The sequence below is a fragment of the Mesoplodon bidens genome (genome assembly GCF_964165515.1).
Source record: "Mesoplodon bidens genome assembly, chromosome: 15".
In the NCBI taxonomy this organism is placed as follows: Eukaryota; Metazoa; Chordata; class Mammalia; order Artiodactyla; family Ziphiidae; genus Mesoplodon; species Mesoplodon bidens.
Genome location: NC_138171.1, coordinates 24,883,550 through 24,908,172, shown reverse-complemented (window position 1 = coordinate 24,908,172; position 24,623 = coordinate 24,883,550). Strand labels below are relative to the sequence as shown.

Here is a 24,623-nt window from a genome sequence, read left to right as displayed (position 1 = left end):
TTTAGAACATTTTCATCACTCTAATAAGACCCCTCATGGTCATTTACATGGGTTATTTCCCATTCCTACCTCCTGTTCCAGGCAACCACTCGTCTACCTTCTGTTTCTATAAATTTGCCTTTTCTGGACATTTCAAATACATGGAATTCAATATACAATATATGACCTTTTGTGTCTGGATTCTTTCCTTTAGCTTGATGGTTTTCAGGTTCATTCATGACATAGCATGTATCAATAGCTCATTCCTTTTTATTACTGAATAGTATTCCATTGTATGGATATGGCACGTTTTTAAAATTCATTCATCAATTGATTGACATTTAAATTTCTTCCCCCCACTTTTTGGCTATTATGAAAAATGCTGCTGTGAACAGTCACATGCAAGTCATTGGCATTCATTTTTTTCATTTTTCTTGGGTAGATACATAGAAGTGGAATTGTTGGGTCATATATGTAGAAGTGGAATTGTTGGGCCATATGATAAATTTATGTTTAGCTTTTGAAGAAACGAGCAGACTGTTTTCCAAAGTGGCTGTACCATTTTACACTTCTACCAGCAAAGTATGAGACTTCCTGTTTCTCCACATTCTTGCCAACTTTGTTATTGTCTGTTTTTTTTTTTTTTAAATAACCACTCTAGTGGGTATAAAATGGCATCTTATTTTGTTTTTCACTAATGGCTAATGATGTTGGGCATCTTTTCATGTGCTTATTCCTGTACTTTCTTTAGTGAAATGTGTTCATATCTATTGCCCCTTTTTATTTTTTAATTAAAAAAATTTTTTTAATTAATTAATTTATTTATTTATTTATGGCTGCGTTGGGTCTTTGTTGCTGCACGGGGGCTTTCTCTAGTTGCGGTGAGCGGGGGCTACTCTTCATTGCGGTGCACAGGCTTCTGTTTATGGTGGCTTCTCTTGTTGTGGAGCACGGGCTCTAGGCGCACGGGATTCAGTAGTTGTGGCTCACCGGCTGTAAAGCGCAGTCTCAGCAGCTGTGGCGCACCAGCTTAGTTGCTCCATAGCATGTGGGAACTTCCCGGACCAGGGCTCAAACCCATGTCCCCTGCATTGGCAGGCAGATTCTTAACCAATGCACCACCAGGGAAGTCCCTATTGCCCCTTTTTAGATGGGGTTGTTTGTCTTCTTATTACCAAGTTTTAAGAGATTTTTGTATGGAGGGTGTTGGCACAGGGATGGATTGGGAGTTGGGGATTAGCAGATGCAAACTATTATATAGAGAATGGATAAACAAGCTTGCACTGTATAGCACAGGGAACTATATTTAATACCCTGTGATAAACCATAATAGAAAAGAATATGAAAAGGAATGCATATATATGTATAACTGAATCACTTTGCTGTGCAGAGAAATTAATGCAACATTGTAAATCAACTATACTTCAATAAAATTAAAATTTTAAAAATTACCATACCAAATTCTACCAAAATAGTTACATATGAAATAATATGATGTCTGGCATTTGCTTCAAAAGAAGCCATCGGCAGAGGTAATAGATGAAAGCTATTGTTAATGAGTTGCTATTTGAAGCTGGGTGAAGCTGGAAATTCATTATACTATTTTCTTTTCTTTTATATATCTTTGAAATTTTTCATAATGAAAAGTTTTTGTTGTTTTCTATTTCAGAAAAATTTTTGCAAGTTGCTTTATTTCCAATGCCAACTTTTAAAAGTCACTAAACTAAAGTTAACTGGACAATAAACTAGGCAGAAATTGCTTTACAAAAAGAGGGAAAGCCCAAAATGCCACTTTCTATAGAGAACCCACGGTTCAATTTTATTCAGAACAAAGAAAAAAGAACTTTTGATCATACTAGAAGAAACTGAGCCATAAGTTTGGAATCTGTACTGAAACTACACATGCAGTGAGGACAACATTCTGCTAATACAACTGATTTGCTGCTGCATTTGTGGACTGTTTTTCTAATATTAACAACTATAAACAAAGCAGTGCAACTAGTATTTGGAACAATCCTTAACAGTGTTACAGCATCAGACACAAAGTTTCACTTCTCCTCACACCACTGGTTCTCTTTGCGTACCTGGGCTTCCTCTCCTTCAGTAAAATCATTTTTGATATTGAATGTCTTTCGAATCTCCTCAGGAATTTTCCCCTTGATCATATTGGCAACAGTCTTGCAGGTAACATCAAGCAGGCCTTTGATGTCTAAGTAATTTGCTGCCAGTATTAGCTCAAAAAGTGTTCTTTGGTCAACTTTCAGGAATTCTTGATCCCAAACAGGGGTATCATCTGTTCGATTTTCTTTGCTCTCATCATCCTCAGGAGGAGGAGGATCATCCTTGTGGTGGGTGCACCACTGAATGACCTTTTTTAATATTGCTGCATTAACATTTGGCAAGGGGACTGGATCATCATCTCCTTCATCATCCATTCCCAAATCTTCCAATATGGTCTTAATAGTCACAGATTGTTTCGCAATTTCAACATCAATTTCAAATATCTCTCCATCACAACTCTGCAACTTAATTGAAGGCATGGTGTTAGGATTCAAGGAGATGGCAGGCCAGAGGCTGATGAGAGCAGGGCAGCGTCTGCAAAAAGAAAAACACAAAAACGGAGAACAAGGCCAACACCTGTTTTGGTTTTTTTTTTTTTTTTTTTTTCTTTTTGCGGTATGCGGGCCTCTCACTGTTGTGGCCTCTCCCGTTGCGGAGCACAGGCTCCGGACGCGCAGGCCTAGAGGCCATGGCTCACGGGCCCAGCCGCTCCGCGGCATATGGGATCCTCCCAGACCGGGGCACGAACCCGTATCCCCTGCATCGGCAGGCGGACTCTCAACCACTGCGCCACCAGGGAGGCCCTGTTTTGGTTTTTTTAAATTAATTTATTTATTTGTTTTTATTTTTGGCTGTGTTCGGTCTTCGTTGCTGTGCGTGGACTTCCTCTAGTTGCAGTGAGCGGGGGCTGCTCTACATTGCAGTGCACGGGCTTCTCATTGTCGTGGCTTCTCTTGTTGCAGAGCACAGGCTCTAGGCACGCAGGCTTCAGTAGTTGTGGCACGTGGGCCCAATAGTTGTGGCCGGGCTTCAGTAGTTGTGGCACATGGGCCCAATAGTTGTGGCTCGCGGGCTCAATAGTTATGGCTCGTGGGTTCTAGAGCACAGGCTCAGTAGTTGTGGCGCATGGGCTTATTTGCTCTGTTGCATGTATGTGGGATTTTCTGGGACCAGGGCTCAAACCCGTGTCAGCTGCATTGGCAGGTGGATTCTTAACCACTGTACCACCAGGGAGGCCCTGTTTTTTTTGTTGTTTTTTTTATGGCCACTTTTGGTACCACCTAAAATCATTTTGTGTGCATCATCAATGCACAACCCCTTGGAAGATACTGGCTTAAAGGATAAAAGTGAGGGCTCTAGAGTCAGCTGACCAAATTTGAATCCCACTCCACCAGTTACTAGTTGATCTCAGGCAAGTCCTCAAACCTCTTTGGCACACAGCTGCCTCATGTGAAAAATCAAGCACTAATTTTAATTGAACACTTACTATGGTCCTGTATTGTGTTAACACTCTCTCATTTTATCCTCCTCACAACCCTAAGAGTTTAGTCCTGTTTCACAGTTGAGGAAGCAGCCTGAACACACGTGACTGAAGCATTTGACCTTTCAGGACCTGCCCCTCCTCCCTCCAAGTTTAGAAGGTCCTCCAGGACTGAAAACAAAGTCACATGTTCCTATATCTCTAATTGCAGCCTTTACCGCCTCTGAAGTTTACATGAGTCAAGGCTGAGTTCTAAGATTCCCCGGAGTTACTGGTCTGATGACACCTTTCCATCTTGCATAATGTGACCTGGATGCTTGTCTCTTGATTCCATTTTTGCTTGAGGAATTTGCAGGCATGACTTTTTTTTTTTTTAAAGACAGGTATATTTCAGTTTAGGATAGACATTTCCAGTGAGAACTGTGGGCAAGAAGTGATTCTGATCTGCAATCTGTAGCTATGGGCCAATGGGGCTTTCCTAGGAGAGGGACAACTTCATGTTTGAGAGCAAGAAAAGAGGTACTGAGGATAATGAACAGGACTAGGAGAAGCTCTGGCATGCTGTTTATTATCTCAGGGAGTTCTTCAGTCCTGCAAATGCTCCTCTGAAACTAAGTCCTCCCAAAAACTGCAGGAGGAGGTGCTGAGCACTGTTTATGGCTATTTATTACTGGTCCTTGGAGGCATTTAATTTCACTACCCCAATGGAGAAAGTGTATAAAGCCCTGGAAGTAGGGTTACCAAATAAAATACATGATGCCCAATTTAATCTGAATTTTAGATAAACAGTTTAAAAAATGAGTGTAGGAATGTTACATGCAGCATTTGTCACATATTTATACTAAAAAATATTAATTTTTTATTGCAGCTCAAATTTAACTGAGCATCCTACTTTTTTTTTTTTTTAAAGAACCATTTGGGTTTTTGTTGTTGTTGTTGTTGTTTTAAATTAATTAATTAATTAAATTTTGACTTTGTTGGGTCTTCGTTTCTGTGCGAGGGCTTTCTCTAGTTGCGGCGAGCGGGGGCCACTCTTCATCGCGGTGCGCGGGCCTCTCACTATCGTGGCCTCTCATGTTGCGGAGCACAGGCTCCAGACACTCAGGCTCAGCAGTTGTGGGTCACGGGCCCAGTTGCTCTGCGGCATGTGGGATCCTCCCAGACCAGGGCTCGAACCTGTGTCCCCTGCATTGGCAGGCAGATTCTCCACCACTGCGCCACCAGGGAAGCCCCTTCCTACATTTTTATTTTCTAAATCTGGCAACCCTACCTGGGAGGGAGGGACTGAGGTGACTAGGGACAGAACTTGTGTACCTCATTTTGCAGATGACAAAACAGTCTTTTTTAAAAAAATTATTTATTTATTTATTTATTTTTTGCCTGCATTGGGTCTTCACTGCTGCAAGTGAGCTTTCTCTAGTTGCAGCAAGCGGGGGCTTCCTTGCAGTATGCGGGCTTCTCGTTGCGGTGGCTTCTCTTGTTGCAGAGCACGAGGTCTAGGTGCTCAGGCTTCAGTAGTTGGGCCATGTGGGCTCAGTAGTTGTGCCTCACGGGCACTAGAGCACGGGTTCAGTAGTTGTGGCACATGGGCTTAGCTGCTCCGTGGCATGTGGGAGCTTCCTGGACCAGGGCTCAAACCTGTGTCCCCTGCATTGGCAGTGGATTCTTAACCACTGTGCCACCTGGGAAGTCCCTTTTTTAAAAAATATTTATTTATTTATTTATTTAGGCTGCACCAGGTCTTAGTTGCGGCATGCAGGATCTTTTAGTTGTGGCATGTGGACTCTTAGTTGCATGCCGCAACTGAGAGTCCGCATGTCTAGTTCCCCAACCAGGGATCAAACCCAGGCCCCCTGCATTGGGAGTGTGGAGTCTTACCCACTGGACAACCAGGGAAGTCCCAACAAAACAGTCTTAAAGAGGGAAAATGATGAGCCATGACCTCAGGTCTTCAGTGGTTTCTTTGGACCCAGATCTGAGGCTCCCAGAAGCCCCATGCAGTGTCTTCTCTCCATCAACACACAGTTCTGCCACTTTTCAAGTGTTTCCCTTCCTCTAGCATTGAATGCAGAATGACTCCAGGGAAGTGGGGGGACAGCAGCGTGACTAGCAGCGTGACTAAGTGTTCTGCAGGGAAAGCCAGTAAGTGACAGGTGGCATGTGGGCTGCTGGGGTTTCTCTCCCCACTCCTTCCAGCTCTGCATCCCTGCTTCCTTCTCTCTCCAAAGGCCTGGGAAACTCCTTCCCTTGCTGGTGGGGGCCTCTCCCAGGCTTCCTGCCCCTGCTCTAGCAGGGCTGGGTCCTGTCCCAGGTTGACCTGGCTGTCCAAAGCAGAAGGAGGATGTAGGTGGCTCAAGGCTCTATTAGCCACCAGTCCTACATTCTGATCAGGCCAAGACTAGACTGGCTTTTGGATCAGGGAACTTGGGAGCCAGAACCATACAGCATGGGAGATGAGGAAATGCCCAGGCTGGGATTCTCTGCCCTCACCAACCCAGCTTCTCCTTGGAGAACCACCAACTAACTACTTACCCTGGATGTCCTAGAATCTTCACAACATCCTAGGAGGCAGTATCTATTATTCCTATTTAGAGATTTGGCCACTGAGGTTCAGGGGGTTTCCCTAAAACCCCTGAAGTAAGATGTTGATAGTCAGAACTAGCTCCTTGATCTATGTGCCTCTGAAGAAGCCTGACATTAATTCTGCTAGGTTCTACCTCCCAGATCACAGCTAATCTACCCTGTTGGTATGAGCAAGAAGGTTAGGATATCATAGTCCACCCAGCATAGTGGTTCTCAAAATGTGATTCTTAGGCATCAACATCACCTGGGAATTGTTAGAAATGCAAATTCTTGGGCCTGATTCCAGAACTTCCTGACTTAAGAAATTCTGGGTGTGTTACTTGGCAATCTGGGTTTTAATAAGCCCTCCAGCTGATTCTGATGCACTCTAAAGTTAGAGAAGCTGGCATGTAGTAGAAAGAGACGCATTTTTGGAATAAAATGAGTATACATTTAAAACATATGTTTGTTTTATATATACTTTTCTTGACATATAATATACAGAAAAATACACATATCATAAGTATGCAGCTTGATGAATTTTCACAAAGTGAACATGCCAGTGTACCAGCACCCAGGTCAAGACAGAACATTTTTACCAGCCCCAAGAACCCCCTTTTTTGTCTCCTTCCTGGTATTACCTTCCCTCAAAGGTAATCACTGTTCTGACTTCAAACACCATACATTAGTTTTGCCTAACATTAGATAGTTTAAAAATTGTATATGAAGACAGAATCTGGAGTGGACTTCGGTTGGATCCCTGGTTCCTGGCTGAGTGATCTGGACCATTCACCTAATTTCCTTGAGACTCATTTCCCTCTCTGTATAATGGGCATAAAAATACCTCATACCTTAAAGGCACACTGTGTTCCCCAATCTTGCCTAGTGATAAGAATCACCTGGGGCACTAGTTAAAAAATCCACATTTCCCCATTCTTAATAGGACCAAAATTGGTTGGGGGTGCAGAGGTAATTTTTTTAAATTCTTTTTCTAAATTTATTCTTTTGTTTTTGTTATGTGGCGCTGCGCAGCTTGCAGGATCTTAGTTCCCCAACCAGGGACTGTACCCGCACCCTCCACAGTGAAAGCGTGGAGCCTAACCACTGGACCACCAGGGAATTCCCTCTGCCCCCCAATTTTTTTGTAAAAGCACAGATATATGGCACATAAATTGATAAACAGTATGTTTGTGATATTAAAATTTCATGATGGAATTTAGGAAAAAATGCCTAGGACTTCCCTGGCGATCCAGTGGTTAAACCTCCGTGCTTCCACTGCAGGGGGCACAGGCCTGGACCGGGAACTAAGATCCCACATGCTGCGTGGGGCGGCCAAAAAGAAAAAAAGAGTGTAAAAATGTTCCTTACAGAGATGATAATTTCAAGAAAAGGTGAGAAACACTGCCTACCACAGTGATTCTCCAAGTGTGGCCTGTGGTTAAAAATGTAAAATCTGAGGCCTGACCTCAGAGTTACCAAATTGGAAATCCTGGGGGTGAGGCCCAGCAAACTGTGGTTTAAGTCCTCCACGTGATTCTGATGGGCACTAGAGTTTGAGAACCACTGCACTAGACAATGTGAATGGGGTGGGCTTATAGGAATCTGTATGTTTAACAAGCTCTCCTAAGGTACATTGCAGGAAACATTGACATGGAGGATTTGAAAGTATTTGAAAAGTGTAAGTGACTTTACAGATGGTAAAATACTATTTTCATTAAGAGGAACATGCTAAACAATAATAGCAAAGGTCACTAATTACTAAGCACTTAGTTGTGCCTCTGAGTCCACTTGCACAGCCTATTCTCACAACCCATGAAGGAAGTTGAGAGGTTGGACTCTGAAACCAGACTGCCTGGGTTCTTATCCAACTTGTGACTTGGTTTGTGCATCTGTAAAGTGAGGAAAATGAAGGTACTTCCTTCATAGATTTGTTGTGAGGATTAAAGAATCTTATTGATCAGGGGACTTCCCTGGTGGTCCAGTGGGTAAGACTCCGTGCTCCCAATGCATGGGGCCCGGGTTCCATTGCTGGTCGGGGAACTAGATCCCTCCTGCATGCCACAACTAAGAAGTCCACACGAAGTCCACATGCGGCAACTAAGACCCTGTATACTGCAACTAAGACCCCACGCAGCCTAAATAAATAAGTGTTAAAAACCAAAAAAGAATCTTATTGATCAGCTCTTAGAACACCTGCCATGTTGGCACCACTTACGTGTAAGCTGTTTTCATCAGCCCTAAGTGCACTCTGTTAAAAGGTGGAGTTGAATCCAATCAATGCAACTCCTGAGTGTACTTTCCTAAGGACTAAGCTACAGTTCAGTGGTTCTCAAAGTGTGATCTCCTACCAGTAGCACACCAGAGAGCTTGTCCGAAATGTAAATTATTAAAATTATTAGGTCCTATCCCAAATCTGATGAATTAGAAACCCTGGGGGTGGGGCCCAGTAGTCTTAAGTTTTAACAAGCCCTTCAGGTGATTCTGATGCACACTAGAGTTTTGGATCCGCAGCTACAGCTTTTAGAGGTTCTGGTGTGTGATTACGAGGGTTTTCAAAAAAGCCTAGAGGTCCTGGGAGCAATCCAAGCGTCCCTCCCACCTGACTGAGCGTAAACCCCGATTTAGCTGCGCTCATCAGCCTCTGCGAGCTCTTCCTGCCGGCAGCGGGCTAGTGCGCAAGGCCTTCTGGGGCTTGTAGGCCGGATCGCTCTCGAGCTGGAGGCGCCTGCGTGTTGGCCGCCAACTCGCTCTAGTAGCTGTGGTCCGGGCTCGGGACCGGCTGCCATCTTAGTCGAGGGACTGAAGAGTCGCCGCCGCCCCGACTCCCGGTAAAAACCCGCGGGCGCACTGGAGGCAGTTCTGGGGAGAGAGAGGGTCCTGGATAAGCGTGTCCGAGGAGAACGAGGGATGGAGGAGTGCGGCGCGTCAGCCGGGACCCCAGAGCCGCGGCTGCTTCCTCTTCCCTCATAGCCGGTGCCCGTGGGGGGCGCGGGGAGCTCGGGCTAGTGGCAGGGGCCCGGCGGGGGTCGGGGTGGGTCGGCTGGACGCACCCAGCGGCCACTCTTGGGCTCAGGCGTCCGGAGCCCCTAGCTTCGCGGGCGCCAACTTATGAGAGGACTGGGCCGCAGTGGGCGCCCGCAGGGTCTGGCCCCGAGCCCCTCAGCCCCGCCCGGGGGCCACTCTGCCGCGGCCCGGCCTACGCGCGGGGCCGGGCGGCAGCGGCCGGCGCGGGCGACGTGGCCCTGCGAGGGGCGGTGGCCGGGCCCACCTGCCACCCGCTGCCCTTCCCGAGACTTTTTGGAGCCCCCACTCGCGCGAGGGGCCCAGTACAGGGGCTGCCTCTCTTCTCTTTTCCACTCCCCTCCTCCCTCCATTGTCCCCCGGCATGGTGGTCCCGGCCCCGGCGTCCTCCTCCGCGCCCGCCGTCGGCGCGGAGTTTTGCAGACGTGGAGCTGTCAGTGTCCTTCCTCCTGAGAGTGCCCTTTTCTTTAGTGCAGAGAAGAAAAAAGTAGCCGTGATGAGGACATGACTTAGGGGTGACTAAGTGGGGAATTCAAGTTTTCATACTTAGCTCCGGGCCGCGACTCAAAGAGAGATAAACACACGGTTTTCTTTTTACCCCAGGTAGACGTTGGGCCCCAAGTTAGCAATGTAACCAGGTGAATTTTCAAACTACCCGAAATCCACGGTTCCCATTAACAACTCAGCTTGTTGTCTTCGTTATATTCATATCTTAATCTTGTTAGATTTTCTGCCATTATTCTACAGCTTCATTATACTTTTTTGGGAGTGAGGGGTGGGGAAAGAAGAGTGGGATTTTTCTTTGAAAATTAACGAGGCACTTGAGCCAGACACCTATCATTGTACTTAGTTGGGGTCTCGCATGTATTCCTGACATAATTAGGTCTTAAGGAAGTACTAAAGGCAGTGTATTTCCACCCTCAAAATGGGCTAAGGATTTGTTTCTCAGCCGAAGTAAAGTTCTCATGGCAGCTCTGGTGAGAGGCTTCACTGTGTATTCATAGGTTTACTCAAGGTACGATTACTTCATTTTTAAGATTTAGAAATGAAGGTGGAAATTCACCTGCTTTTTTTTGAACAGTGAATGTAAATTTTTTGGGGTGTGAGTCCAAAAGGAATTCCTTCATCTTCAGCATATGAGTCAAGTCAGCAAGGATATGATATGAAATAAACAAGTGCAGAATACTTCTTCAGTGTATTCTAGAATAAATCATTTCTACATTAGTTAAAGAACTATCTTTACACCTATTGGAAGAGACAAACCACTAGCCCCCAAATTTGACCATTAGAATAATTAGGGGAGCTTTTGAAAAGTAGAAATTTCAGGGCCTCATTCCCTGAGATTGATTTAATACCTTTGGGTTAAAACTTGCCTCAGGCAATTCTGATAGTCTTGGGAACTATTGAGACAAACAATACTTTGGATAAACCAAAAAGCTTTGAGATAGTAGAGGAGGTAACCAGTTGTGTCCTGGTTGACCTGAGAAGGAAGAAGGATCTGCTCCTGGGCCTAAGTTGCGTGTTAGGTGATGAGTAGGATGGGGATTGTGATGGGGAAAGGGAGGAGGGCAGACAGAGGAAACACCTTAATACTGTGCGTAAATAGAGAGGATTGTGGAAGAAAAAGAGCGGGGAGTGGGATGCGGAAGGAGAGTACTGTGGATGTGAGGCCAGAAAGGTAAAAGGCTACTATATGAAAAGTTCTAAGTGTAATGCAAAAAAACTTGTTTTATGTTGTTAGCAATAGATACACATTTTTGAACAGGGAAGTGATATGAGTGGATGTTTGCTTTAGAAAGATTGCTCTGGTGACAAGAGTGAAAAAGGATGGAAGAGTGGCTGTTGCAGAGGTCTAGGTGAGAAGTGAAAGGCTTGACCTTGTAGAGAGGCTGTGGGGATGATCAAGGGATTGGATTTAGTTCTTTACTAGGGCAGTATTGTTGCCCTGTTTTTGTATGAGGATTTCTTTAGGGCCAGTCTGGGTAAAAGGTTCCTTTTCTGTCAAAAGAACCCATTAACAAATCAGAATAATATTGATAGGTTATATATGTTAATGGTATCAGAAAGTATTGTTCATTAGCATCCTTGATCAGGTGCAATTTGTAGAATTTGGAGATTAGACTGAAATTTATGACTATCAGTACTATTGATTTAAGCTTGTTGGAAGTGTTTTTCTCCCACCCTTAGAAACTTGGTTGTGGAATTTTAGAGTTGGAAGAGATTGTAGAGATTATCTACAGTCTGCAGTGGCAGATATATTTTGTTTTATGGGCCAACTTTCATTTGAAGTAGCTACCAGAGCCCTGTGTTGAGAAGGATTTTGATCATATGCATTCTCTGGGAAAGTGAGTTATGATTGATTAGTGATTCCTCCTGTGGACACTAGTTATCTAATGGGTAGTATATGTGCCAGGTATATGCTATTCTTAGACTAGTCCAACCTGTTAGTTTTCTGTTTGTTTTAAAAAAAACCTGGGGCTTCCTGGTGGCACAATAGTTAAGAATCCGCCTGCCAGTGCAGGGGACACGGCTCCAAGCCCTGGTCCGGGAAGATCCCACATGCTGCGGAGCGACTAAGTCCGTGTGCCACAACTACTGAGCCTGCACTCTAGAGCCCACAAGCCACAACTCCTGAGCCCGCGTCACAACTACTGAAGCCCACACACCTAGAGCTCATGCTCTGCAACAAGAGAAGCCACCATAAAGAGAAGGCCGCACACCGCAACGAAGAGTAGCCCCCCGCTCGCTGCAACTAGAGAAAGCCCGCACGCAGCAACGAAGACCCAGTGCAGCCAAAAATAAATAAATTTAAAAAAGGAAAAAAAAATTAGTTAAGAATCAGAGCTAGAAGTAGAACCAAGTTTTGTAACTCTTAGCCTCTTCTCCAGTGTATCAGGATGAATGTGTGCTACTAAAGAGCTTTTGGTATTAGACCAAAAGAAAAAAAGTATTTCTAGCCTGAGCCTCTTCAGTGTTTAGCTGAGAGTTTAACAAGGAACTTTGGCCTAGAAGTGTGTTTTGTTGTATTCATTCTGGCTTAAGAAATTTGTGTTGGGACTCCCCTGGTGGTGCAGTGGTTAAGAATCCGCCTGCCAATGCAGGGGACACGGGTTCGAGTCTTGGTCCGGGAAGATCCCACATGCTGTGGAGCAACTAAGCCCGTGTACCACAACTACTGAGCCTGCGCTCTAGAGCCCGTGAGCCACAACTACTGAGCCCGCATGCCACAACTACTGAAGCCCGTGTGCCTAGAGCCCATGCTCCGCAACAAGAGAAGCTACCTTAATGAGAAGCCTGCGCACTGCAATGAAGAGTAGCCCCTACTCACCGCAACTAGAGAAAGGCCGTGCACAGCAACAAAGACCCAACGCAGCCAAAAATAAATAAATAAATTTATTAAAAAAAAAAAAAAAAGAGGGCCTCCCTGGTGGCGCAGTGGTTGAGAGTCCGCCTGCCGATGCAGGGGATGCGGGTTCGTGCCCCGGTCTGGGGGGATCCCATATGCCGCGGAGCGGCTGGGCCCGTGAGCCATGGCCGCTGGGCCTGCGCGTCCGGAGCCTGTGCTCCGCAACGGGAGAGGCCACAGCGGTGAGAGGCCCGCATACCGCAAAAAGAAAAAAAAAAAAAAAAAAAAAAAAAGAAATTTGTGTTAGTACTCATAGGAAATAGTGTTCCCCCCTCCCCACCGGCTTCCTTTCTTGTTCCTCACCCTTCTCTCTGTTTTGGGTTTTGGGGATTGGTTTCCTTTATATGAATTAAGGCAAAAGTGTATAAAGGTTTTTCCCCCCCCCTCCTGTATTTATAGCACCTAGCCAAATTTTGCGCTCATAATATGCACTCAGTAAAGGCATGTTGATTTTTGTGGCTGTAAATGATACTGGCTTTGAGTCAATATAAATTAGCAAGGGTGCGGGTTGCAGAATTGAATTGCAGCATTCTCTGGTTGAGAGGTCAGCCCTCAGCTAAAAATGTTGGATTGGAAACTAGCCTCACAACTAGAAGTAGTTAACCAGAAGCTGTCCTTGCCTCTGTCCTCTTTCAGTCTAGCAGTGTACTGTCCTTGGAGAACTACTGCCAACTCAGCTCTTTACTTCTTTTCAGAACTGGCTATACACTGATCCTTGGGGTACTTTTTCTTTTCTTATCCCTAGGAGCTTCCAAGTTGCAGGGATAGTCCTTACTGTGACCCCAATAGGTAGAGTATGTGTTTATATGGCCATCCTCGTTTTGCCATGTAGCTGTACGCAGGGGGGGGTCACCCCTTACAGAGTGTGAGTCATTTTCTCCCCGACTCACCTTCTTACCCTGCCTGCTCCATCAAAAATTCTCTCTCCCATGAAACTTTTTAAAGGACATTGTGCTGTCAGATTCCTAAGGTCATTGCTGATCTGATGTGTTTAACCACAGGAATAATGTGTTAATGGACCCTCCTTCCTCTCTCAGGTAACATGCATTTAACAGTGGCCTTCTGGAGACAGCGCCTTAACCCAAAGAAGTGACTTCAAACAGTGAAAACTTCAGGTATGGTGGCATGCCTGTGAGAGAGATTGGGGGGCAAGAATGGTGCTGAGGGTGAGCCCTGGTCATGTTAACAGCTGTGAGGAGGTATGGGGAGACACCAGTGTTCATGCTGGCTAAATCAGTTGGTTGAAGAAATAGACAGTTTCTACTTGGACCTGAAACCCAAAGCTGCCTATAGAAGGATTAGCCATATTGTACAATGTGAGCCACATTGTACTCTTAATTTGAGTCCTGACTTTTCTGTTTTTCTAGCTTCCCTAGACATACATAAACTTTTCCCACTTGTGCTATTTTATAAACATTTATCTCTGTATACTTGTCCAGACATGTGCATGTATATGGTTAAAAAGTGTAGGAATTAAAAAGAAGACAATATGGTTCAGCGGAAAAAGAATAGAGGGCTTGGAAAGAAAAGGTCTGGGTTTTGATTTGATTTTGCCACTGACAAACTGATAGTTAGCAAATTACTTAATATTGACAGGACTCAGTTTATATATTTGTAAAATAGATGTGTGGATTCCTACCTGCCTCCCTGGCATTGTTGTGAGGATCAAATATTGGGCTGGCCAAAAAGTTCTTTCGTCTGTTTTTCTGTAAGATGTTACGGAAAAATCCAAACGAACTTTTTGGCCAACCCAATAAAATAATACATATTAAATCTTTAGAAAAAAATGAATTCACAGCTTAAGGCATTATGTAGATCTACAAGGTGGGAGGAGTTGGCAATAATATTTAAAAGGAAAGCAGGACAGGACAGATGCACTTTAAAAGATCAGGAGAGGAAAAAAAAGATCAGGAGAGAGAAAAGGAAGGCTACTGGTTAAGAATAAAAGTAGAGCATAGGAAAAGTCAAGCAGTAAGAGAATAGGGTGTGAATGAAGGAGAGCACGTGAACTGATTGGTGAGAAAGCTGAATAGGAAGAGAGGATTCCTTTCACTTGCCTAACCCTAACCTTGCAACTGCTGTCATTACCACCTTTCTTCATACGTGTCTCATCCATACTGGGCTTCTTGTCTCCACTGTAAACGTCATAATAATAAAATGTTTATTATTCATTCAACTGTGTGACCCTTTGTGTTTAGCATATATTTTTGTTAACAAATTGCCTTATAAATGCCAAGAGACCAAGGCTGTGACTTGATTATTACGGTATCCCAGGTCACTGCTATAATCAAATATGTGCTTAATCTGTTTTTTTTTAATAATTATGGAGAGAAAAGAAGGAGATAGAGTGCTTTGTGAGAGATACTAGGGAAGGGAAGTGGTAAGAGGAAAAGTTAATAAATAAGAGATAGTAAGAAAAATTCTCAGAGGATAGTGAAAGGAAAGACATGAAAATGAAAAAATAATGTAGAACAAGGGAAAAAGATGGTGTTATCTGCAGTTAATGGAACAAGGCAAATTTCCTATCTTTAATGGTGATGTAATACCTCACAAAAAGTTATGTACTGGGAAAGATCATTCTCCATACCAAATATCTTTAAAATATTTCTAAAAGTATCCACTTCATCCTGAGCTCACAGAGTAGTTCTTTGTGGAAAGAAAACTGGGCCAGTATTCAGGAGACATGGGTTCTGGCCTTGGTCTTGCTTGTTACTTAAATTCTGTGATCTTGAGCAATTCGCTTAAATCTCTCTGGACTGCATTACTTGCCTATTGAAAGTATGAACACAGTACTCTCTCCTAGCTCGTTGATTGTTCTCTGTGCTTCATATGCCGGCTCACTAATTTTTCAGGGCTTTGTTGATATCATAATATAGGACTGGTCTCAGGAATATCTTATAATAGGACTTCATAAAATCCAGTGCTTTATAAATGAGAAACCATTTAAGTTCTACTTTATTTATTTATTTATTTATTATTATTTTTTTTTGGCTGCGCTTCATGGCTTGCAAGATCTTAGTTCCCCAACCAGGGATTGAACCATGCCTCCTGCAGTGGAAGTGTGGAGTTCTAACCACTGGACTGCCAGGGAATTCCCTTAAGTTCTACTTTAAACATTGGTAGAGAGACTTACAGGAAATCTAAGTATAGGAATGTTAAGTTTATAATACTCAGTAAGCATTTATTGAGCCCCTGTTATGCTAGGTCCCAAGGGGTACTCTGCCTCAAGGATTTTTTGTTTTTTTTTGTCAGGAAAACAAACTTGTTCACCGGTAATTATTGTAAACAGCAAGATGATAAATGCTATAATAAGGATTTTGTTGCACTGCCATTTAAGATACTTGGATATCTTGGTTCCTTTAATACAATTGAATATATGCTAACTGCTGCTTTGTGCTAGGCATTGCAGGGACTCATGGAAAAAGCAGTCCCTGCCCTCAAGAAACTTGCAGTTTTTTTCATGTCTGCAAACTGTTTACCTTAATATATATAACCTTCTACTCCAGGAGAGAGAAGGAGTATTGTACTGAATCATCACTTTGTATTTTTTTTTTTTGTGGTACACGGGGCTCTCACTGTTGTGGCCTCTCCTGTTGCGGAGCACAGGCTCCAGATGTGCAGGCTCAGCGGCCATGGCTCACGGGCCCAGCTGCTCCGTGGCATGTGGGATCTTCCCAGACTGGGACACGAACCCATGTCCCCTGCATTGGCAGGCGGACTCCCAACCACTGCACCACCAGGGAAGCCCCTAAAATATAGTCTTTGATTCTTCGTTCCAGAGAGTCAGTTCAGTTGGTCACAGGAAAGTATGGTAGGGAATCATGTTGTAGGGGTTAACAGTGTGTACTGGAGTTAGATTGTCTGATTTTGAATTCTGGCTCTACCGTGTCCTGGCAGCATGACCTTGGTCAAGTTGCTTAACTTCTTTCTTTGTTTACTTTATTTTATTTATTAAGTTTTTGGTGCGTTGGGTCTTTGCTTCTGTGCATGGGCTTTCTCTATAGTTGCGGCAAGTGGGGGCTACTCTTCGTTGCGGTGTGCGGGCTTCTCATTGCGGTGGCTTCTCTTGCTGTGGAGCACGGGCTCTAGGCCCGCGGGCTCAGTAGTTGTGGCTCGCGGGCTCTAGAGTGCAGGCTCAGTAGTTGTGCACGGGCCTAGTTGCTCTGCGGCATGTGGGATCTTCCCGGACCAGGGCTTGAACCTGTGTCCTCCACATTGATAAGCAGATTCTTAACCACTTTGCCACCAGGGAAGCCCTGCTTAACTTCTTTGTGCCTTTGTTTCCTCATCTGTAAATTGAGAATAATAGTAGCATGTATCCATAGGGTTGTTGTGTGGACTAAATGAGATCATGTATTTTTGCTTGAACAATAGTTGGCTCAAAATAAGCAGGAAATGTTAATTGCCAGTATTACTGTTGCTGTCATTATCACATTATCATCATCACCAACCTTGTCCTTCTTAAAATTATCTTCTCAATTTATTAATTCATTCAGTAAATTTATCTAGGGTGAGCACTGTAAAGTCAAATGCCTACAAGGGCTAGATGAACATTTTAAACAGTAATGATAGATCAGATTGGGACTTAAGTGATTTAGGGAATTCATGTCACTCCAGTGAGGCAGCTGTTATGCAGCTTTGGCCCACTTTATTTTTTTTTAATTGAGGTGAAATTCATCATTTTAAAATATATAATTCAGTGTTGGCTCACTATTGATCTGGCAGTGGGCTGAGGGGGGGTGGCGTGTAGACAGAGTGTGGCCTGAACATCTTAACTTTTTTCTGAACAGAAGCTAGAATTCCAGATTTTGAGAGAATTTTTTATTTTTAAACGTTGGCAACTTAATGAATTCATAAAAAACTCTGTGAGCCAAGCAAATCACCACTGTGGGCAGGATTTGTCTTGTGGGTTGCCACTCTGCAGCCTCTGATCTGAGGCTCAATTTTTTGCAGCATAACGCACGTTCCCTGCCCTCTGGGAAGAAAGTCCTTACCCACATAGAGATTTTTAAAGTTCGAGCGATACCTTAGAGAAGTCTAGGGCTGAATGAGGAGTATATAGAATATTTAAGGCAAAGAGGAGGAGAGAAGTTATTTAAAACTGGGATTCAGAATGGGCAAAATGGCAGGAATGGACTTGAGATGGTGGAAGTACAGTGAATTTAGATTAATCTGAAGAGGGTTTGTGTGGTCCGCGTAAGAAGAGAAAGTTTGGAAAAATTTAAGAGACCAGTGTAGGGGCAGAAAACATTTCTCTTCTTCCCTTCTAGGTTCTTTGGCTGGTCTAATCATTTATATAAGACAGATTAACAGAAGAAAAACAAATTTCCTAAATATGGTATGGAAGCCCCATAAAAGTATGAGACCCAAAGGGCAGCCACCTAATAGAGGCTTATATGAACATCCTGAGCTAAGGCAAGGGGTAGGGGTCTGGGGATACAAAAGGAAGAGGAGAGGAGATGTTTGGAAAATAAGGTTGCCTTGATATGCAGGTAAGTTTCTTAGGTAAAAAGATATCTCTGGCAGTAGTTCTCTTCTTGGTACAGGCCTCCTTTCCAGTGTAAATTTAGGCAGTTGAGGGGGAGGTAAAGAGCTTTTACTGAATCTGCTGAGTTTTGATTGTTTTTAGCTCAAAATAATCCTTATGCCAAAGTAGCATATTTTGGGGTGAAAAATTCTGCTCCCCTTCACCAGCCTTCTTATTTTGGGATAACCTTATTTTGGGATAACCTTAAGTCCTGTTGACTGACAGGATGAAATGGTATTTTATGAAGATTTATTTGGTAATATTGAGGTCTACAGTATTTAACTAGGGTTGGTAGGGTCTGGAGGTAGGGAGACCAGGCTAGGGAGGTGGTAGTGAGAATGGAAAGTGACAGACAGAAGCTTGTATTTGGGTCACCCTGTGACAGTAGGACCCTGCAGTAAAGAGGGCAGATTTTGAAAGCTTTTCCCATATTCATTCTTCTGTAAAAAACTGGGATATGTGAGGATAATACTAAAGAGGCTATCCCTCTTTTTTTTTTTCTTTTTTTTTTGACTGCGTTGGGTCTTCGTTGCTGCGCGCAGGCTTCCTCTAGTTGCGGCGAGTGGGGACCACTCTTTGTTGCAGTGCACGGGCTTCTCATTGCGGTGGCTTCTCTTGTGGAGCACAGACTCTAGGCGTGTGGCCTTCAGTAGCTGTGGCTCGCGGGCTCTAGAGCACAGGCTCAGTAGTTGTGGCGCATGGGCTTAGTTGCTCCGCGGCATGTGGGATCTTCCTGGACCAGGGCTCGTCTCCTGCATTGGCAGGTGGATTCTTAATCACTGCGCCACCAGGGAAGTCCTATCCCTCTTTTTTCATGTTGTGGATCTTCATTACTCAGCCCCAGCACCCTCTTTAATGATGGATCACGTACATAGTCTTATGATTTCCCAGCTTCATAAGAATAGAAAAGGAAGAATCAAAGTAGTTCAACTTCTTATTACATTTCTAGTTTCACATTTTTGGTCAGCTCAGTTGACCTCTGAGGAGTTTCTGTAGACTTCAGTTTAAACATGGAATTTTTGTATTTAACAAGGTTTGGAAACACTAACAAAAGATTTTTTCATGGAAAAGATGTAGAATTTTGTTGCAGAAACTTGACACAGTAATTAATTTATGATTTAGAATGTTTAAAAAAACGGATAAATGTAGAAAGGTGGAATGTGTTTATTTTGTATAACCAGAGAAAGTGATTTTTAGGATTTAATTTTCACCAGGCCTTTTGTGCTGTTTATACTTTCTCATGAAAATTTTCTTGACATACACAGGAAAGTTAGTCCCTTATTCTTGACTAAAATGCAAAATGTAGTTATTGTAAGTAGTCTTTTTAGAAAGTAATTTGAATAGTGTGTTAGATACAGCCTGAGCATTCAGAATATTTGAAATAGTAACATTTCCCTCATTGATGAATAAGAATATTGAACTGGGCCTATGAAAAGTAGACAAAGTTGCCGCCATCATAGATACGCAGCAACAGCATCAAATTGAGCTACATTTAAGTCTCATTTAATGGAAAAGGGATTTGTTTTTTGTTCCTTGAACTTTTGAAGCATGGTCTAACCTAGATTTTGGAGTTCATTTGTTCTGAAAATTAAAAGGGATTTTTAGGTGGCTCATTTAATTATAGGTCTGCTGTGGAAGGAAAAGAACGTGGAAGAGGGATTAGCTGCATTTGCTTCTGTGGAAAGCTAGTAGTGAAACGGAAATCCTAGATTATCTTTTTTTTTCCTTGAATTTCTGGAAGGAAAGAATTACTATAGGTCTTAATTAAAAACTATATTATGTATGTATTGAAATGTGCAGAACCTAGGTACTGCTGCTTTTCCTTGTCCAGAATATTGCTGGCATTGATCTGCAGTCATCTATTCTCCCTTTGTCTTTGTCCTTTATTTCATCTTGTTGGGGTTTTGGGAGAGTATGGAGATGTAGCACATATGTTCAGTCTGCCCTGTTTGATTTTACTATGTAAATTGATGTTTTCATTTCTAAGGGGCAAAGAAAATGATGAACTTATCTGTCCTGATTATTTTTTGTTTGCTATTGTGGTAAAATATACATAACAAAATTTACAGTTTTAACCATTCTTAAGCGTTCAGTTCAGTGACATTAAATCTGTTCACATTGCTGTACACCTATTACTATGCATCTCCAGAATTTCATCATTCCAAACTGAAACTCTGTACCTGTTATTAAGCAATAACGCCATTCCCCTCCTCTAGTCCCTGGTAACCGCTATGCTAATTTTTGTCTCTGTAGAATTTGACTATTCTAGGTACCTCATGTAAGTAGAATCATACAATGTTTGTCCTTTGTGGCTGGCTTATTTAACTTACCACAGTGTCTTCAAAGTTGATGTTGTAGCATGTTCCAGAATTTCATTCCTTTTAAAAAGCTGAATAATATTCCATTTTATGTGTATATCACATTTTGTTTATTAGTTCATCTATTGATGGACATTTGGGTTACCTTTTGGCTATTGTGAATAATGATGCTGTGAATGTGGCTGTATAAATATCTGTTTGAGTCTCTCCTTTCGGTTCTTTTAGGTATATTCCCAGAGGTGGAATCAGTGATCAAGTAGGAATTCTAGGTTTTTTTGGTTGTTGTTTTTAAATTTATTTCTTTATTGAAGTATAATTGTTTTACAATGTTGTTAATTTCTGCTGTACAGCAGAGTGACTCATTATGTACATATATACATTCTTTTTTCTTTTTTTTTTTGTGGTATGCGGGCCTCTCACTGTTGTGGCCTCTTCCGCTGCGGAGCACAGACTCCGGATGTGCAGGCTCAGTGGCCATGGCTCACGGGCCCAGCCGCTCCGCGGCATGTGGGATCCTCCCGGACCGGGGCACGAATCCGCGTCCGCTGCATCGGCAGGTGGACTCTCAACCACTGCGCCACCAGGGAAGCCCTATAAATTCTTTTTTATATTGTTTTCCATTATGGTTTATCCCAGGATATTGAATGTAGTTTGCTGTGCCATACAGTAGGACCTTTTTGTTACTAATTCCATGTTAATTTTTTTAGGATCCACCATAGTGTTTTCTGCAGCAGCTATACCATTTTACATTCCCACCAGCAGTTCACAAGAGTTCCAGTTTTCTACACCCATGCCAACATTTCATTTGTTTTCTTCAGAGAATAGCCATCCTGATGGGAGAAGTGGTATCTCATTGTGGTTTTTATTCGCATTTCTCCAGTGCTTAGTGATATTGAGTGTCTTTTCATGTGCTGTAAATGTATATCTTTTTTGGAGAAATGTCTGTTCAATTACTTTGCCCATTTTTTAATTGGGTTGTTTGGTTTTTTGGTGTCTTAATTATCTTGTAGGCTGCAGCCTACCTCTTCTGGGTCTTGTGCTAGTCTTCCTTTTATCCTGTTGTTGACAAAGCAGCTAGAACCATTCTCTACTATATAGTCCGTCAGTAAATGAATGTTTGATAAAATGTTAAAAGTAGTGCTTTCTGGAAAGCTGAAGGTTGGTTGGGGCACGACCTCCATTACATTTTTCTCTAGTTTTGGAATTCTCTATTCTCTTTTAACCATTTACTTGGTGGGGTAAACATTTATAAAGGATAGGGAAAGAAGTCTCTGTGTCATCCAAGTTTTATTTTATTTCTATTTATTTATTTAAAAATTTATTTATTTATGGCTGCGTTGGGTCTTCGTTGCTGCAGGCGGGCTTTTTCTCTGGTTGTGGCGAGCAGGGGCTGCTCTTCGTTGCGGTGCGTGGGCTTCTCATTGCAGTGGGTTCTCATTGCGGAGCACGGGCTCTAGGCACGCGGGCTTCAGTAGTTGCGGCTCGCGGGCTCTAGAGTGCAGGCTCAGTAGTTGTGGAGCACGGGCTTAGTTGCTCCGGGCCATGTGGGATCTTCCTGGACCAGGGCTCGAACCCGTGTCCCCTGCATTGGCAGGTTGATTCTCAACCACTGCACCACCAGGGAAGCCCCCCAATTTTTATTTTGGAGAAGGAAAATATTGGATCTTACTAAAAGAAATTTGGCTCTTAGAGGACTTGCTCTTCCTGTTTGCCTAAGGAAATATGAATCGGCCTGAGGTATCCAGACAAGGGTTTAATTTTTTGTAATTCTGAAGGGAAAAAAGTCTGTTTTAATTATTTCAGTGATTACTTGATTTTGTGTGATGATTTGGAATTTCTTATTTTGAGACTGCTCTTTGGTAGGGTTCTTTTTGTTTTTGTTCAAGAGGGGTTTGGGAGTGGTCCTAAACTCAATATATATTTTAATAATTTTGAAAAGGACCAAACTGAATAAGTTCAAGTACAGCAATGACATAAGTATTTTTTTTTCAGTTGTTTCCCTGTTTTTCTCTTCTTTCTTTTTTTTTTTTTTTTGGCTGATTTATGGAACTGCGGTTTTAAATCATGAAATCAACATTGAGCAAGGCTAGAGATCTCAGTTTTTGGCTGTGTCTTTTGTTCTGACCTTGGACAATCCATTTTGATTGGGTTGTTTATCTTATTATCAAGCTGTAAGAGTTCTTTGTGAATTCTGGATGTAAGTCCTTTATCAGATATGCATTACATTTTACAAATGTATTCTCCCAGCCTTTGGCTTGTCTTTTCATTTTCTTAATAGTGTCTTTTGAAGAGTAGAAGTTCCTAATTTTAATGAGGCTTAATTTCTCAGCTTTTTCTTTTATGGATGGTACTTTTGGTGTCACAGCTAAGAAATCTTTGCTTAATTGAGCAATCCATTTAACTTTCCTGGATTTCCATATGTTTATCTGTGAGAACAAATATGTGTGTGGTATTTTGCCTACTTTGAAATGATATATATATTTTTTTAAAATAAATTTATTTATTTATTTATTTTGGCTGTGTTGGGTCTTCGTTGCTGTGCGCAGGCTTTCTCTAGTTGTGGCGAGCAGGGGCTACTCTTCGTTGCGGTGCGCAGGCTTCTCATTGCGGTGGCTTCTCTTGTTGCGGAGCATGGGCTCTAGGCGCGCGGGCTTCTGTGGTTGCAGCATGTGGGCTCAGTAGTTGTGGCTTGCAGGCTCTAGGGTGCAGGCTCAGTAGTTGTGGCACACGGGCTTAGTTGCTCCGTGGCACGTGGGATCTTCCTGGACCAGGGCTCTAACCCGTGTCCCCTGCATTGGCAGGCAGATTCTTAACCACTGCGCCACCAGGGAAACCCTGAAATGATATTTTTAATCAGTTCCTTTGGGCCTCAAAGTAGAGGAGGTAGTCTTGGAATAGAATACTAAGGTGAAAATCTGCTGACCCAAATTGGAGTGTAGAATTGGCTCTGCTTTCATAATCCTATTTGTTTCCTAATGGATAAGTGGTAATTTGTTTCTCTTCCCTCCCCCCAGTATTTAGGGCTCTTGGAAGTAAATGATTCTCTGTCTAATTTTTTTTCTGGGTTTTTAATACAATGTTTATAACAATGCTTTTTCAGTTCTTTTAATATAAATGCACGAATTTGTTTATAAAGTATACATAGACATTAATCATTAACTCATTAGTATTGATGTCTAGTTTACTTGATAGTTCTTAAATAATGTGTACAAATGATCTGAGAAAGGTTTGCCGGAAGGAAGGGGATAATGGCTTTCCAGGGTCTTATTTTGAGGAGAATTCATGGGTTTTAAGAGATAGAAACAAGAGTTTCTTGGAAGCCAGGAAATTCAACTTTATATTTAATTAGGTTGTATAATTTCACACAAGCATTGGTTGCAAAAGAGAGCAATAGTTATAGTAGTACAACAGTAGTTATATTTATTGTGGCATGTCAAATCCTTTAAACTCTAGCAGTAAGTAGTCAAAGCCAGGACACAGCTTGTAATAGTAGTTAATATTATAATGTTTGTCAGAAAGCTGTTTGGGAGAACTGGGAGAAAATTGCCTTCTGCAATACTGGGTACAAAGTTCAGACCTGCAAATGAATGCTGAAGTTTCCGATTCTGTTGCCAGTTTTCTTAAACACTTATACTATTGAACCTTGAAAGTTGTACCTTCCTTTATTTCTCTTTGAATAAGATAATTGTCTTTTTATGTATGTGCTTTAGAATCCACGCTGGATTCGCATTTGGCTGGAAAATGGGAAAGAACTGTCAATGATCTGAGATCATTACGTGATGTTCAGAGCCAAGGTGTCACTGTTGTGGGGGATACGGGGTGGTCCACATCCTACTTCCCTATTAAGGTAACTTTCTGCAGTAAATAGGAAAGGAGCTTTTCCCCATCATGAGTGGGTTGGAGTTCATTTTCTCTCCTTTTCTTGAGAAATTAAGTTATGGAAATGAGTATTTACTTTCTGCCCTAACGCAAAGAACTCTTATCCCCTCTGACAATACTTTGTCAACACGTACACCAAGGTTAGCTCCTTTGTTATCATTAGTGGAGAATGGGATCTAAACATTGCTCCTTAGTCTCTGCTGCTGTGGCCCCAGTGAACAGGAATTAGTTTTCAACCCAGCTGGGTAGTGTGGCTACTGGTTGCATACACAGGAACCATTAGCAACTCCCATGTTTCCACTTCCAACTGGATTGAGGCTGGGGTCCATTCTTAATAAATATGTGTTTATTTATTTGGCTCCTCCGGGTCTTAGTTGTGGTACTCGGGAT

At 42.7% G+C, this 24,623-nt stretch overlaps 3 protein-coding genes across 4 annotated transcripts in view; 1 reads left to right on the top strand and 2 right to left on the bottom strand.

Moving 5' to 3' along the window:
* The window catches only part of PIGU (phosphatidylinositol glycan anchor biosynthesis class U), a 577,582-nt gene that overhangs the window by 296,454 nt on the left and 256,505 nt on the right, over positions 1-24,623 (bottom strand). The window lies entirely within an intron of this gene.
* On the bottom strand, positions 1,883-2,655 carry LOC308629250 (S-phase kinase-associated protein 1-like). Its single transcript, XM_081256856.1, has one exon. It carries the CDS (start codon positions 2,517-2,519, stop codon positions 2,028-2,030), a length of 492 nt encoding a protein of 163 aa, XP_081112982.1. The 5' UTR covers positions 2,520-2,655; the 3' UTR covers positions 1,883-2,027.
* ITCH (itchy E3 ubiquitin protein ligase) overlaps positions 8,807-24,623 on the top strand; it is a 125,185-nt gene continuing 109,368 nt past the window's right edge. For both annotated transcript variants that reach the window (XM_081256794.1, XM_081256795.1), the window contains exons 1-2: positions 8,807-8,910; positions 13,547-13,624. The gene's annotated coding sequence lies outside the window, so the exon portion shown is untranslated. The remainder of the gene's footprint in view (positions 8,911-13,546; positions 13,625-24,623) is intronic.